General features: G+C 40.7%; 1 protein-coding gene across 3 annotated transcripts in view; it reads right to left on the bottom strand.

The window, feature by feature from the left end:
- Window positions 1-908: 908 nt before the first annotated feature.
- The window catches only part of dtx1 (deltex 1, E3 ubiquitin ligase), a 45,744-nt gene continuing 34,552 nt past the window's right edge, over window positions 909-12,100 (bottom strand). For 2 of the 3 annotated variants that reach the window (XM_034117733.1, XM_034117734.1), the window contains exons 4-10: window positions 11,988-12,049; window positions 11,213-11,374; window positions 9,518-9,579; window positions 9,212-9,370; window positions 7,585-7,746; window positions 5,403-5,492; window positions 909-4,688 (exon numbers count right to left, since the gene is read on the bottom strand). In XM_034117733.1, the coding sequence (XP_033973624.1) occupies window positions 4,464-4,688; window positions 5,403-5,492; window positions 7,585-7,746; window positions 9,212-9,370; window positions 9,518-9,579; window positions 11,213-11,374; window positions 11,988-12,049 (922 nt within the window). In that variant the 3' untranslated portion in view covers window positions 909-4,463. The remainder of the gene's footprint in view (window positions 4,689-5,402; window positions 5,493-7,584; window positions 7,747-9,211; window positions 9,371-9,517; window positions 9,580-11,212; window positions 11,375-11,987; window positions 12,050-12,100) is intronic. The other variant, XM_034117735.1, reaches the window with a different exon arrangement.

Here is a 12,100-nt window from a genome sequence, read left to right as displayed (position 1 = left end):
ATGCCTAAACTGACATATTTACATGCTTTAGTGTTCAAAAAAGTATATTTTCTCATACTGCCTGTACCGCAGCACCTCTTTTCACCCTCTCTGAAACCAGAGCCCAGTCTGCTCTGTTTGGTTAGGGAGAGAAACTTTGGGATTGTAGCCTTTGCAGACCATTTACATGCACACAAACTTATATAACACACTACAGGAAAGGCTTAACCCTCAAAAGCATAATGAGGCCTCTTTTATTATCTAATGTTTTATCTTATGTTCATGCCTAACTGCAAGTCTCGACTTTTTTTTTTTTACGAAACTACGGTCCCAGGGCGGCTTCACAGTATCATAGCCACTACACTGCCCCTTTTAAATTAAATATTCAATCAAGCCTTCCCAACCACAGACTCTACAATCCAACAGGACTCAGAATCTAATGTTAAATGATGCCACACAAACAGTGTTTGCAGCCGTTCCTCCTCCTGGCCTTGTTTAAATGCTAATGAGAGCAGACGTATACCTGCAGTGATGCCGCAGAGTCTTCCTCTCATTAGCCATGAGAGGTGAGCGATGGGAGGAGGCGGGGCCGGGGGTTTAGGATCTGTTAGAAGACTGATCCCTGATCTGCAGGGTCATTTTATGGGAGGAAGAGGGTGTGTGAAGGGGAAGCTGATCTCCCACAGGCCTGCTTTAGTATGCATCAACCACAGCTCCTCACCACAGCACCAACATACAGCAGTCAGTGACAGAAAAGGACCATAAAGCTAATTTACTGCCAGTGAAAACCGTTTCCGCTGCACTCCTCAGCTCCAGCAAAGCTCATCTATAACCATATAAAGAGCAGGGAGTAGCCTGAAGAGAAGGAAATGGTGGAGCTAAATGACATGCCACCGAGTGGAGAAAATAACGAGGGGGGAGTCAAGGTGACAAAAGTTCAAACAAACTACCCTTATCCAGGGCACATTTATTTTTCCACAAGAAACACACAAACATGCAACAATGTCATCACAATTCAATAAAGACCGATAGATTAAGAAGCCCTTTATAGTTGAATCAATGTATCTTTATATCTTGCTTTGAATTGGTCTCTTTTCATCTTTGTGAACCATTTTAAATAGCAATATGTAGACACTGCTTCGGAGAAATCAAACCACAAAAACCATGATTTGCAAAATGTCAATTAAAATGGGCACTTCAAATGCAACACATTCGGATGTTTGAGATGTTAAAAGACTGAGGAGAGCAGCCAAACGCTGAGTCGTCCCCGTCTAAATCAAACCCGGTAGAGGAAATCAACTTGTATCTAAATGGAGTAAGATGCAAAACCACAGTGCTAAATCCCCAGAAGACCTGGGTGATATCTCTAAAGAAGCTATGATGTTTTCATACGCAAAAGCTATGCATTGTCAATAAACTTGCTCACAGTTTGGTTAACATGCACCTCTCGGAGAACATTACTGTATCTTTAAAAGGACATGAACCTCATTTCTGTTTACTAGACGCAAACTCGGCATACATTCACACACACACACTCGCACAAACAATCAGATACAAACACACAGTATATCCACTCAAAAATGTTAAGGTATCATTTAGAGAGACAGTTATAAGAGGGTACAACTGCAAATACTTCATATAATAAAAGTGATTACCACCTCTAATCAAAGTGAACATAGCATGGAATGAATCTTAAGAGTAATACAACAATGTTATGTTATAGTTCTTTTAGAGACAATCATAATTCAAAAAAAGACATCAAAAATATATGTTTTCTAGTACATAGCATGTGAACATCTTCGGATCGCAACCCCTTTGTTCCTGGAGGTAGGCACCCCATAAAGAAAACATCCATTGTCATTTAAAACCAAAAAGATCTGCCTTCTTGCTACACATAAATCATGTAATAGATCTTAAAAATAGTAAATTGCATAAACACCATCTCTCTCTTTCTTAATCAGACACATAATATACCAAACCATGTTTTGTTCATCATTGCCATATAAGTCTGTACACACCTGAAAAGTCTAAAGGGCCGTACTACAAGGCCGACACATGGAAAGGAAAAGTCAAAGAAGAAGCAAACATTTGGATTTCTCTGGTTAATGAAACTTCAATCAACATGGAAAACATTCCCTGAAAGGTTGGAAGCATTCTCTTTTGCTGTCCCGTAATATAAAGGGAGTCAAAAAGGTTGTGAAGGAAAAAAAGAGAACAGGCCAAAAGGATATGTTTTCAACACCTGGGTCAAATATCACACTCACAAATAACTTTTACAATTATTTGTAGCTTTTATTTCACCCAGGCGCGCCGTTTTCACCTCCAAACTGAACAGAGATTGCCGACTGCAACCATTCCCATGTCAAAGTAGAAAAAGAGAAATGGCCCATTAAGGGGGAACGGACATCTTCATGCTGCTAAAGCTCCCCCACCAATAATAAAGATACACTTACTGTATTTATTGGAGTCCCACAGGATCGACTACACAGATTCTACATTAAGGTAACGACAGCAGCATACGCTAAGACTACTTGTAATATAAGACGTCCATAACATGTAGTACATTTTCAACAGTCCCTGACATACTGACAAATTCATCTTTGCCAGATTTTCTGTATTCATGTTAACATGTGCCTGTGTATAGATATGTGGGCCAGATGGTCATTTTATATATTCTATATAGAAGAGTATAAAAATAAATTAAACCAACACCAGCGACTCAAATTGAGCTTGAATTTAAAGGTATATCACATCTGCAAATGTATATCGTATATATTTTTCAAAGCATCGCAAGTCGGTTTATAAACATCAATTTAAAAAAAAAAAAATAAATTTAAGACATTTTCCTAAAAACTAAAAGGACTGATCAAACAAAACCGTTGCCTCAAAGTGCTATGGAAGACTATGATTCACTCCAAAATGAAGCTCACAGCTGGGTGCCCACTCGATAAACCATACATCTACACCCCCACTCATTAAAATTGATCAGATATAATTATGGAGAATTATGCAGCACTGGGTTATCTTTCAACTCCGAGTAGAGAAACAGCACAACTCCACCAAGGATCTACAGAAAAGCTCTTTACCTCACGGGCATCAAATCTGAGGGGGAAATGGAGAGTGCAGAACTAAATACTAGACCAACATTTTGCAATGGTTGCAAGTACTCTGCTGCTGCTGAGGAGGAAAGATGGGGGCGAGGCCATACATTAGCATCTTGCCTAACAACTCTGAGTGAGCTCACGCAGGAAATGAGATGTTTCATTGCTCGCTGTACAAGCTAACAAGCTCACGAGAGACTTGTGGATCGCAGGCGAGCAGGAGCCAAAGATGGATCTCCAACAGAGAGAACTGTTGGTGCTGAAAGACGAACGTCCATCTGCCAGGAGTGTGTTCAGCTTTTCTCCTAAAAAGGACCTCAAGCCAGCATATTATTGCCTCAGAGCACGCAACCACACACTCGACCCTCATGTATGGTGAGCATGATGGATGGTGCCGACGCCCCGGTTGCCTCCAACATGGAAAAAAATAACGCAGGCTTTATACAAACAGAGGTCAGCGTCATCAGTGTGTCAACAAAACAAATGAGTTTAACCTTGGAGCGTAGCAAAAACCGCTTCACAACCACAGCCTGTCAATTTACAACATCTCATAACAGGCATCAAACTGGCTGGTAAGATGCTTGTTTTATCTATCTCCGCTCATACAACATAGGTTTAATATCACACATTGATGTTTTATAGCCTCTGGAATTTATTTCATGCACTACAGGACACACTTTCATAGTCGAAAACAATTGACTTAAAGTATCTGAAGTGGAAAATATCCGAAATGCCCATTGCAATTGTACAGTCACCAACAACACGCCACAATCCTCTCTTTCAAATCACGAAACCACCACTTGTTACAGGACAATAATCAAATATATGAAAAAACGGGGGATGCAATTCATTAATTCCTTTGGATTAATTCAATATGCTGAAATTCTCTTAAATATAATCTTCACAAGATCAAGCAACAGCTGATCTATCGACATTTCATCAGATTGCAGGTTATCGCCCAACCTTCATTATGCAGCGTTAGTCTGGGCCATGCATTCTGGAGTTTAGCATTTTAAAATATGCCAGGTTTGTCCCCTCATCACGTGCAGAGGAACAGCTTCAGTTTAATCTAAAGGGGTTAAATACCATTCACCAAGCCACAATCCTCACCTTGTCTTTACGTTTGTTACCCTCTGAGAACTTGGCATGGATCAAGAGACAGCAGGGGGGAAATCTTAGGTTATACAAATCAAGATATCGACCATAACCACGTCATTTATTTTTGCTTGCGTTGCTCTTGTGCCACTGCTTCTGCAGGGTATTTTCGTTTGTGGGGGAGTAAAGAGTTGTCGGCTGCTTTTTGGCGCGTCATGAAGCTTCCTGTTGCCTGGGAGACGGTGGGGCATGGTGTGCGCTGTTCCTGTGTACCATCTCAGGCAACTATCAGTCCTTCAGGTTGCCCTCGCCGACCCCCTGGGCCGACAGCTCTGTCAGGACGTTGTCCAGGTATTTGTGGTCCGGGTAGCCGTGACCAGTCAGGTTGGAGCCAAATTCTGTCTTGTGGTGAATCTCGTTCCACACCACCGTGTCCGACTCTCCCGTGGTGCTGGACGTGCCGATGGTGAAGATGAGGCGTCGGTCCCAGGCCATGATCAGCAGCTTCAGGACCTGGAGAGAAGAAAGAAGGATGTCATTATCCTGCTTTAGCAAGAAGAAAGTAACTATGATGTTATCCCTCTTTCAAAATATTTTTTAGCTTTCATATACTACTCAGATAACCAGGTATACATAAGTGTTAGAAAAAATATCACTCGTCACCGGCTTGAGCTTCAATATCAGGATACATGTATTTATTATCCTTGCAAGAATGGAAGTAGTCATCACATACAGAGCATATGGGACAACTAGTACAAGAGAGGGTGTATCACAGTCACAAGATGCAGAATACCGGTTCAAAGCAGTATACAATGTTTAGTTTTAGATTAGTTAATACCCACGTCAGAAATGATCATGCTTGTCACATGTCTATCTCCATAGAGGCTGAATCATCATGTTAGTCGTTGTCACATAGCTATCATATGCCTAACAGTGTGTCCTGATGCTCTTCCAGGTGATCATACATCCTGTTACGTACACAGCTACAGTTGGGCCTTTGTTATCATCTGCTACTCTGAAAGAGTACATTCAGTATTTTCCAAACAATAAGTAACTTCAAGTTTTAGCGAAGAAAGATCTTGCAATATACAAGCAAGATAAGGAGCAGAGATGCTTTCCCCTTCTTCAGAAAGAAATAATGTGCAGCAAAGCACACTTGCAAGGATGTAATGCTTCTGAGCTGTTGTTGTCTGTATCTGATTGTTTTCATGGACCATCAGTGCTTACCTTCCTGCCTTTGTCATTGTCAGGGAGGTAGCAGTGTCGAGGAAACCCTCTGGCACTGAATTTTTTCCCGGGGCTGGGGTGCTCATTGGTCTGGTGAAAAAAAGTCAAGCAAAAAAACGTTACGACGACTCTCCCAATTACGACTTTATTGTGTAGGAGATGTCAACAGCAATACGTAGATAACAATGTAAAAAAAAGAAAAAAAGAGATATGCTATTGTGAATATCCAATTATTTATTTTATGTATTGTTTATTTTTGCAGGGACAGCACACAATTAAAAGTAATTGCATCAGAGTTAGCTCGGAGATAATTTGCATCTGTTGTGCGTGGTAAGGTGGACAACAACCCCCCGCATAATGACAAAAACACTACATGAAACAGCACAGTACATAGAAGTCCATCGGTGTGAGATAAGTAGATTCAGTACGATTTTAAACACTGCCAAGCTCCCTGAATCTCCATGTTTGCGTGTATGGAAGAAGACAACAAGGCTGTAATTCTGAACTGTGGTACCCAGTCACTCTTAGTAGATGCTACCACCTAGTAAAGAGGAGGGGGGTGCAAGGTTATGAATAATTGTTATATATCAAGCATGCATCAGAGTAAAATAAGAAGTTATAGAATTTGAGGAAATTGTTTTGTTTCACGATATTTAGATAATCCCTTACACCTTATCTAGTAACCTTAGCATTTTGTTTTTGTAGATAGATCATATTTAAAGGGGACCTATCATGCAAAATGCACTTTTGTACGTCTTTTATACATGAATATGTGTCCCCGGTGTTCCAGGGAACTCACCAAGTGTCAGAAAACACAACCCTCTCTCTTTTCCTCCATACCCAAATCTCTAAAAAAGGGGCTGCAACAGATCTGATAAAAACTGATCAAGATTTGAACACTGTCCTGACGTCAGGACAGTGGCGCTACGGCTATTGGGCCAACTCCACCAATCAGGAGGAGACAGCCACGGCCATTGCCGTTCGAAAGCGCTGGAGACGTTGTAGTACATATGCCAGGCCTGTAGGTGGTGCTGTTCTCACAGAATCAGCCCTTGCAAAAACAGAGCTAAAAAAGTGCAAATTGAGCGACATGAGGCATGGCTAAAATGCATGATCTGTTTGGTATTTTGAAAAAAAAAAGTATAAATATGCCTTATATAGGTATGGTCCTACACTATATTATTATAATATAGCATGATAGGTCCACTTTAAGAATTGTGCTCTCATAGCTTCAATGTGAAAAAAACTTGATTAAATCATTTTCCCACCCACACTTATTAATAAAGGAATTTGTAGTTACAGCTGCCTTGTCGTGGTAAATTGGTCACATAATGTTTCCTATTTCCAGAGAGGTTTGAACATTTGGCTGTTATATCGGGCCTTTTTCGTGTGTCGAGAGTCCCTTCACCTCTTTTTGTCTCCTTGTCTCCTCAGTACATGTAGACCAATGAGACAGACCTATCATCACAGACATCAATCTGATTGCAAAGCAGAAGAAATACAGTGTACACCTTATGTACGTTTTATCTTTTGTTTATTCCTGTGATAGTTTTAATTAATTCATTGATTTGAACTGTAATATTATTTTGCTGTTGTTCATTAGCTCCATTACAGAGTTACATAGTGGACCGAGGAGTGAGAGGAGAAAGAAGAGAGGCGGGAGACCTACAGAAATGTTCCCTGAGCGGTGAGGTCACCCCCAGTATTCTCTGTCCCCCGGGACACAAAGCCTGTTCCTCTGGTGGAGAAAGGTCAGTTTATTGACTCTATTAAAGCTCCTATAAGCAGTCAGGATGAAATACGCAACCTTTTCATCTCACCGACACAGAACCAGGCTGCAAAAACATGCTCTCCTCTCCACTGCAAATGCAATGAAAAATCCAAATGACCTTTATTGGATCCGTTTATTCTCATCTCTAAAATATATTTATATTTCATTTTAAATGATAAATTAAATGCTGAAAAACCCTGAAAATCAATGGAAGAAACATCCATCTTCTATGGGGGATCACCATGGGACTTGCATAGCGGCAACACCTCATTTTCCTGCACTTATAACCGTCTGTCAGACTCAAGCAGATCGGTAGCAGTTGTAGAAAAGCACACAGATGTAGAGATATGAAACAAAGGATCAGGGCACAAAAGAGGCATGGTGGATTTAGTGAAGTGGCACGGTTCTGACCTGGATCCCAGCAGGAATGTCGTAGACGATGCGGATGCTCTTGGAGTCTGGGTAGCCGGGCAGGCAGTGGGGGATGACGTGATACTCCATCTTCCCAGGAGGCTGGGTGCCCGTTTTCTCCCCATAGATGGTTTTACATGTTGGGCATTGAAGACTGCCATCCTGTTTGATAACAAAATATAAATATTGGCAGGGTAAATGGTAAATTCACCTAAATAAAAGCATTTTTTACTTCACCTCCTGTGATTGTAGTCATGTAGATATTTTGGATTTTATTTGCGTTTTGAGATATTTGTCTCTGATATTTCAGCTTGGTCTCCCAAACAATTACATGAATGCCATTTAGTTTGTAATGCTGGAAGTAAACTTATATTTAAAGCCTCTCAACATTTCTCTTCCACATGATGAAAGGATAATCTATCATTTGAAAGGGTACCCTTGCGATGAGAAACCCATAGAGAATTAGCAGATCCCCTTAGATCTACGAAGCAATTAGGAAGGAGACTAAACAAGAGCTAAATCAGTTAAAGGTGGGTTAGGTAATTTTGGAGAAACCAGCTCGAGTGTGCTAGAATTTGAAAATACACAACCGGAAAAAATCTGCCACTTCCTTATAGAGCCCCTCCTCCAACACACACGAACGCGCACATGACCAATGAGGGCACGAGATAAGTTTGTGCACAGATGGAAGGCTGACAGGCAGGTAGGCCATCCAGTTATTTTAGCCGGGCCGGCTAAAATGATTGGTCGTGCTTTTTACAGTACTACAGCTTCCACAGATGACATTTTTTTATGGATTTTTTGTCAAAGCACTTAAGATATTCATTGCTATCAGGATGTTAAGAGCATTCCATGGAATATAACAAAAAGTGTATCTCGAGCCGGTTTCTCAAACTTACCTACCCCACCTTTAACTAATGTATTGTATTGGTTCACGAGAAACACAACTCAAAATGAATGCTAAAGGTACTGTAGATCTACATCTGGATTTCTAAATAGTAACTGTTTGCTAATATGTTAATGGTCATTAATGGACATTCTTTATGGTTAATGTCAAGTGGCCAAAAAGTCTTTGAATACAGCTTTGAAAAATATTTAACAGCAACATGTCTCTCTAGTAAAACAACGTGCTGATACATTTCCACACAAACTGTGTTAAAATATTCGATTGTAGTTTGAAATGTTCCGACCATCACAACAGGATGAAAGCAGAAATCTCAAAGAAGGATATGTAAAAAACTCAGAGAAACAAAACCAAAACGTTTTACTCTTTTAGATACCACCAGAGCTAAGTGACAAAATTAATTAAATTAGTCTAATCCGGCCTTTTAATAGTAATTGATACATATATTTCACATGATTATACCAATTATTGGTAATGTAACACTGATGGCTGCTAATTAAATCTGCCAACATTTGCATTAACGAACAGCATATTAATGCAAGTAAACTGAACCGAAGTGAGCCAGTATTTTTCTATTAATACTTGTAATTCCCATCGGTGTGCAATGATATTGAATCCTGATCATCTGCCAGTGCCATACAATCCGTCAGGGCCTCACGAGTTTATAATTCGATCAACTAGAGTGACATCATAACAACGTCTGGCTCCCAAGCTTTTACCCACCTTATTGCCATTGTTGTACATGGCCACCAGGCACAGCAGATGGTACATGTGGCCACACTTGCCAAGTTTGCCCACCAGCTCTGGCTTGATGCCTTTGTGATGCAGGATGCCTTCATAGCCTGACGCCATGACCAGCCTCTCCATGCAGATGGTACAGTCCTGGAATAGACAAGCAAAATACTTCAGCTGTCATTCTAAGTGACCGTGTAATCATGAGACTTTCACACATGGTTAGGACATCTAACGGTCGCAGAGAGCATCTCTTGGTGGTGGGCAATCTTCTGTGCATGCTTGTGTTTTTCTTACCTCATCTGGCACCACTTTAATCTTCTCTGTGTATCTTCGCACCACATCCTCTGGGTTTTTGCCTTGTCATAAAATAAAGCATAAGAGAAATGAGTTGACTGGTGAAGAAAAGCCAATCCAGCCACTTGCTTACACCCACACACCACAAGTAATTATGAAAAAGGGCAAGATAGACCACTGAATGGCATTTGTTTGTCATTTAAACACAAGAGAATAATAACAGTAAGATCTTGACGGATGACACACTTTTATGAGTTTCAGCCGTCACGCTGACAGCTTTTTTTCTGATGAAAGAGTGTTTTCCCATGTGAATGTAGTTCACATGTCTGTGGTGTTAAGGAGGAGGTCACCTTCAAACTCAAACATAACCCAGCCATCCCCACACTCTCATAATCCCTGTGTAGAGCCAGGCTAGCATGGCTGAGAGCACACCCACAGCTTACACCCCTAATACGCTTACAGGCAACCTCTTCTCCCCCGGGAGCCTTTGTTTGTTCATTTGAGGGACAGCCAGCGAAAACAGAGGGAGGGAGAGCAGTGGAGAGAGGAAGACTGAGCAAATAAAAGGTATGAAGGCTAGGAGAGAGGGAAGAGGCAGAGAGCTGTGAAGAGAAGGAGGAGTGGGAACAGGAAAAAGGAGGAGAAAGACAGAATTGTTACGCAATGCCTACTTGATGGCTTCATTAGCCCGGATCAAGAGCTGTCTGACCTTTTTCTGTACAGAAAGCAGAGAAGGATAAGCCCATATCTAAAAAAAAACACTTTTTGATTCCCCTCACAGTTCTCCAGTATCAGAGTTTAAACTCGGCACATACAGGTTGCACATTTGGCAGCTGCCTCATTCCTCCATTTAACACCCCAGAAATGTTTAATCATCATTCATTTAGAATGATAGTCTCCCCTAGCAGGAACCTTCCTATACATTTACAACCACATATCAGGATCCTTCCTAGTAAATTAGATTAAACTATGGGACCCGTTAAATAATGTCCCGCTGCATCATCTGCTCCAAAGGGTTGAAGAGGACGACCACGGTGCAGAAACCGAAGCCCAACAGCCTCACTGATCAATTAGGACAAAGACTCCCGTGGGAGGCAGGCGGTTTCCAAGGCTTCCATCGACCAGCACTTATTCAAGCACAAAGCCGTCCAACTGAACACCAGATCCCCTCTCAAACCAGCTCCGTACAACATTTCCCCTGTTAATTACTTTCCTTACAACTGCCTCTATCAATCTGCATGTAGTGTAACACAAATAAAATGGTTACGGTAACACATTCGCCGCGTTTGCTCATTCATCTGAACAAGCAATCATCATTACATTTTATAGGAGCTTTTGAAAAAAGGTAAAGGCATTCTCGCCTCACTAATCATCAGTGACCACGGTGAGTGTGGATTTATTGTAAACCTTCATGCAGCTGAAATTGGAAGCATTTAAAGGATAATTTTGTAAACAGCTTTGATTTTGTTTGCATGGTAAACAACAGACAAAGGAACAGCTGATGGGGAAACATCCTGCAAAGCTTGGCAGGACAGAGAGAGTCTGCTGACAGTCAGACAGCAGACTCTCGTTGGTCTATTTCTCTTCTCAGTGCATTTCCAATGTTCCAACACCATATAAAAATACCATGGTAGCATTTACACTTTGTTCTCAATTCACTTCCTCCTCTCTTCGCATTGACTTGCTCCATCTTACCTTTCCTCAGGTGCTTTTTCTTGGTTTTGCGGCGCATGCCATTGATCCCTGGAACAGGCTTCATGTCGCTCTTATTGATGGGGGGCGGGTGCAGAATGGGCTTGGGGGCCCGGGTCAGGCAAACCGGCAGACCTGCAGCGCACATCAGGATACCTGTCATACCTGAAGCATAAGGACAGCACACACACATACACACAAAAATACACACAAAGAAGAATGGAAAAAAAACACTAATTGTAAATGTCTTTCAAGATCAATAAGAGTTTCAGCACTCAAATCTAATTTTTAGCAGATGCTATACAATGAATAAGAGCTAGGCGATAAATAAATATGACAATTTTGCGTCTTTTATTGTAAATGTATCCTAATGAAATCCTATATTGACAATGACATATGATGAAATTAATCAATAATAGAAAAACTAACTAACTCAAATTCCTCTGACTATTCTGTATGTGTGTGCATCAATGTAAATGTAGTCAGCGTGTAGCTTGAAACATATATATGTATTTTGTCTTTATAATCTCACCTTATAAGTTCCTTATAAAATGAGGAAATACTACTTCATATATATATATATATATATATTACCTCATTTGTGAAGTAATTAATTAACACAGGTGTATCCAAAATAGATTTCACAACATAATTTTTTCATAAATATATATATTTATTTATTGAATTGACGAATAAAAGTATACTGTAAAGCCATGATATGACATTAAAGGATTAAGGTATTTGGACATATTTCCCAGTAGCCTGAATGTCGACTAACCTGCTAGGGCTGGGTGCACTGGTCCAGTTCCAGTCAGGTTTTTTACTGGGAGAGCAGGAACCCTAAAAAAAGCAAAGAATAAAATGTGTTTAAAGTACATCATGGCCACAGAA

This window comes from Trematomus bernacchii, unplaced genomic scaffold (assembly GCF_902827165.1).
Source record: "Trematomus bernacchii unplaced genomic scaffold, fTreBer1.1, whole genome shotgun sequence".
Classification (NCBI taxonomy): domain Eukaryota; kingdom Metazoa; phylum Chordata; class Actinopteri; order Perciformes; family Nototheniidae; genus Trematomus; species Trematomus bernacchii.
The sequence above is the reverse complement of the archived record's forward strand: the minus strand, read 5'-3'. Positions and strand labels throughout refer to the sequence as shown.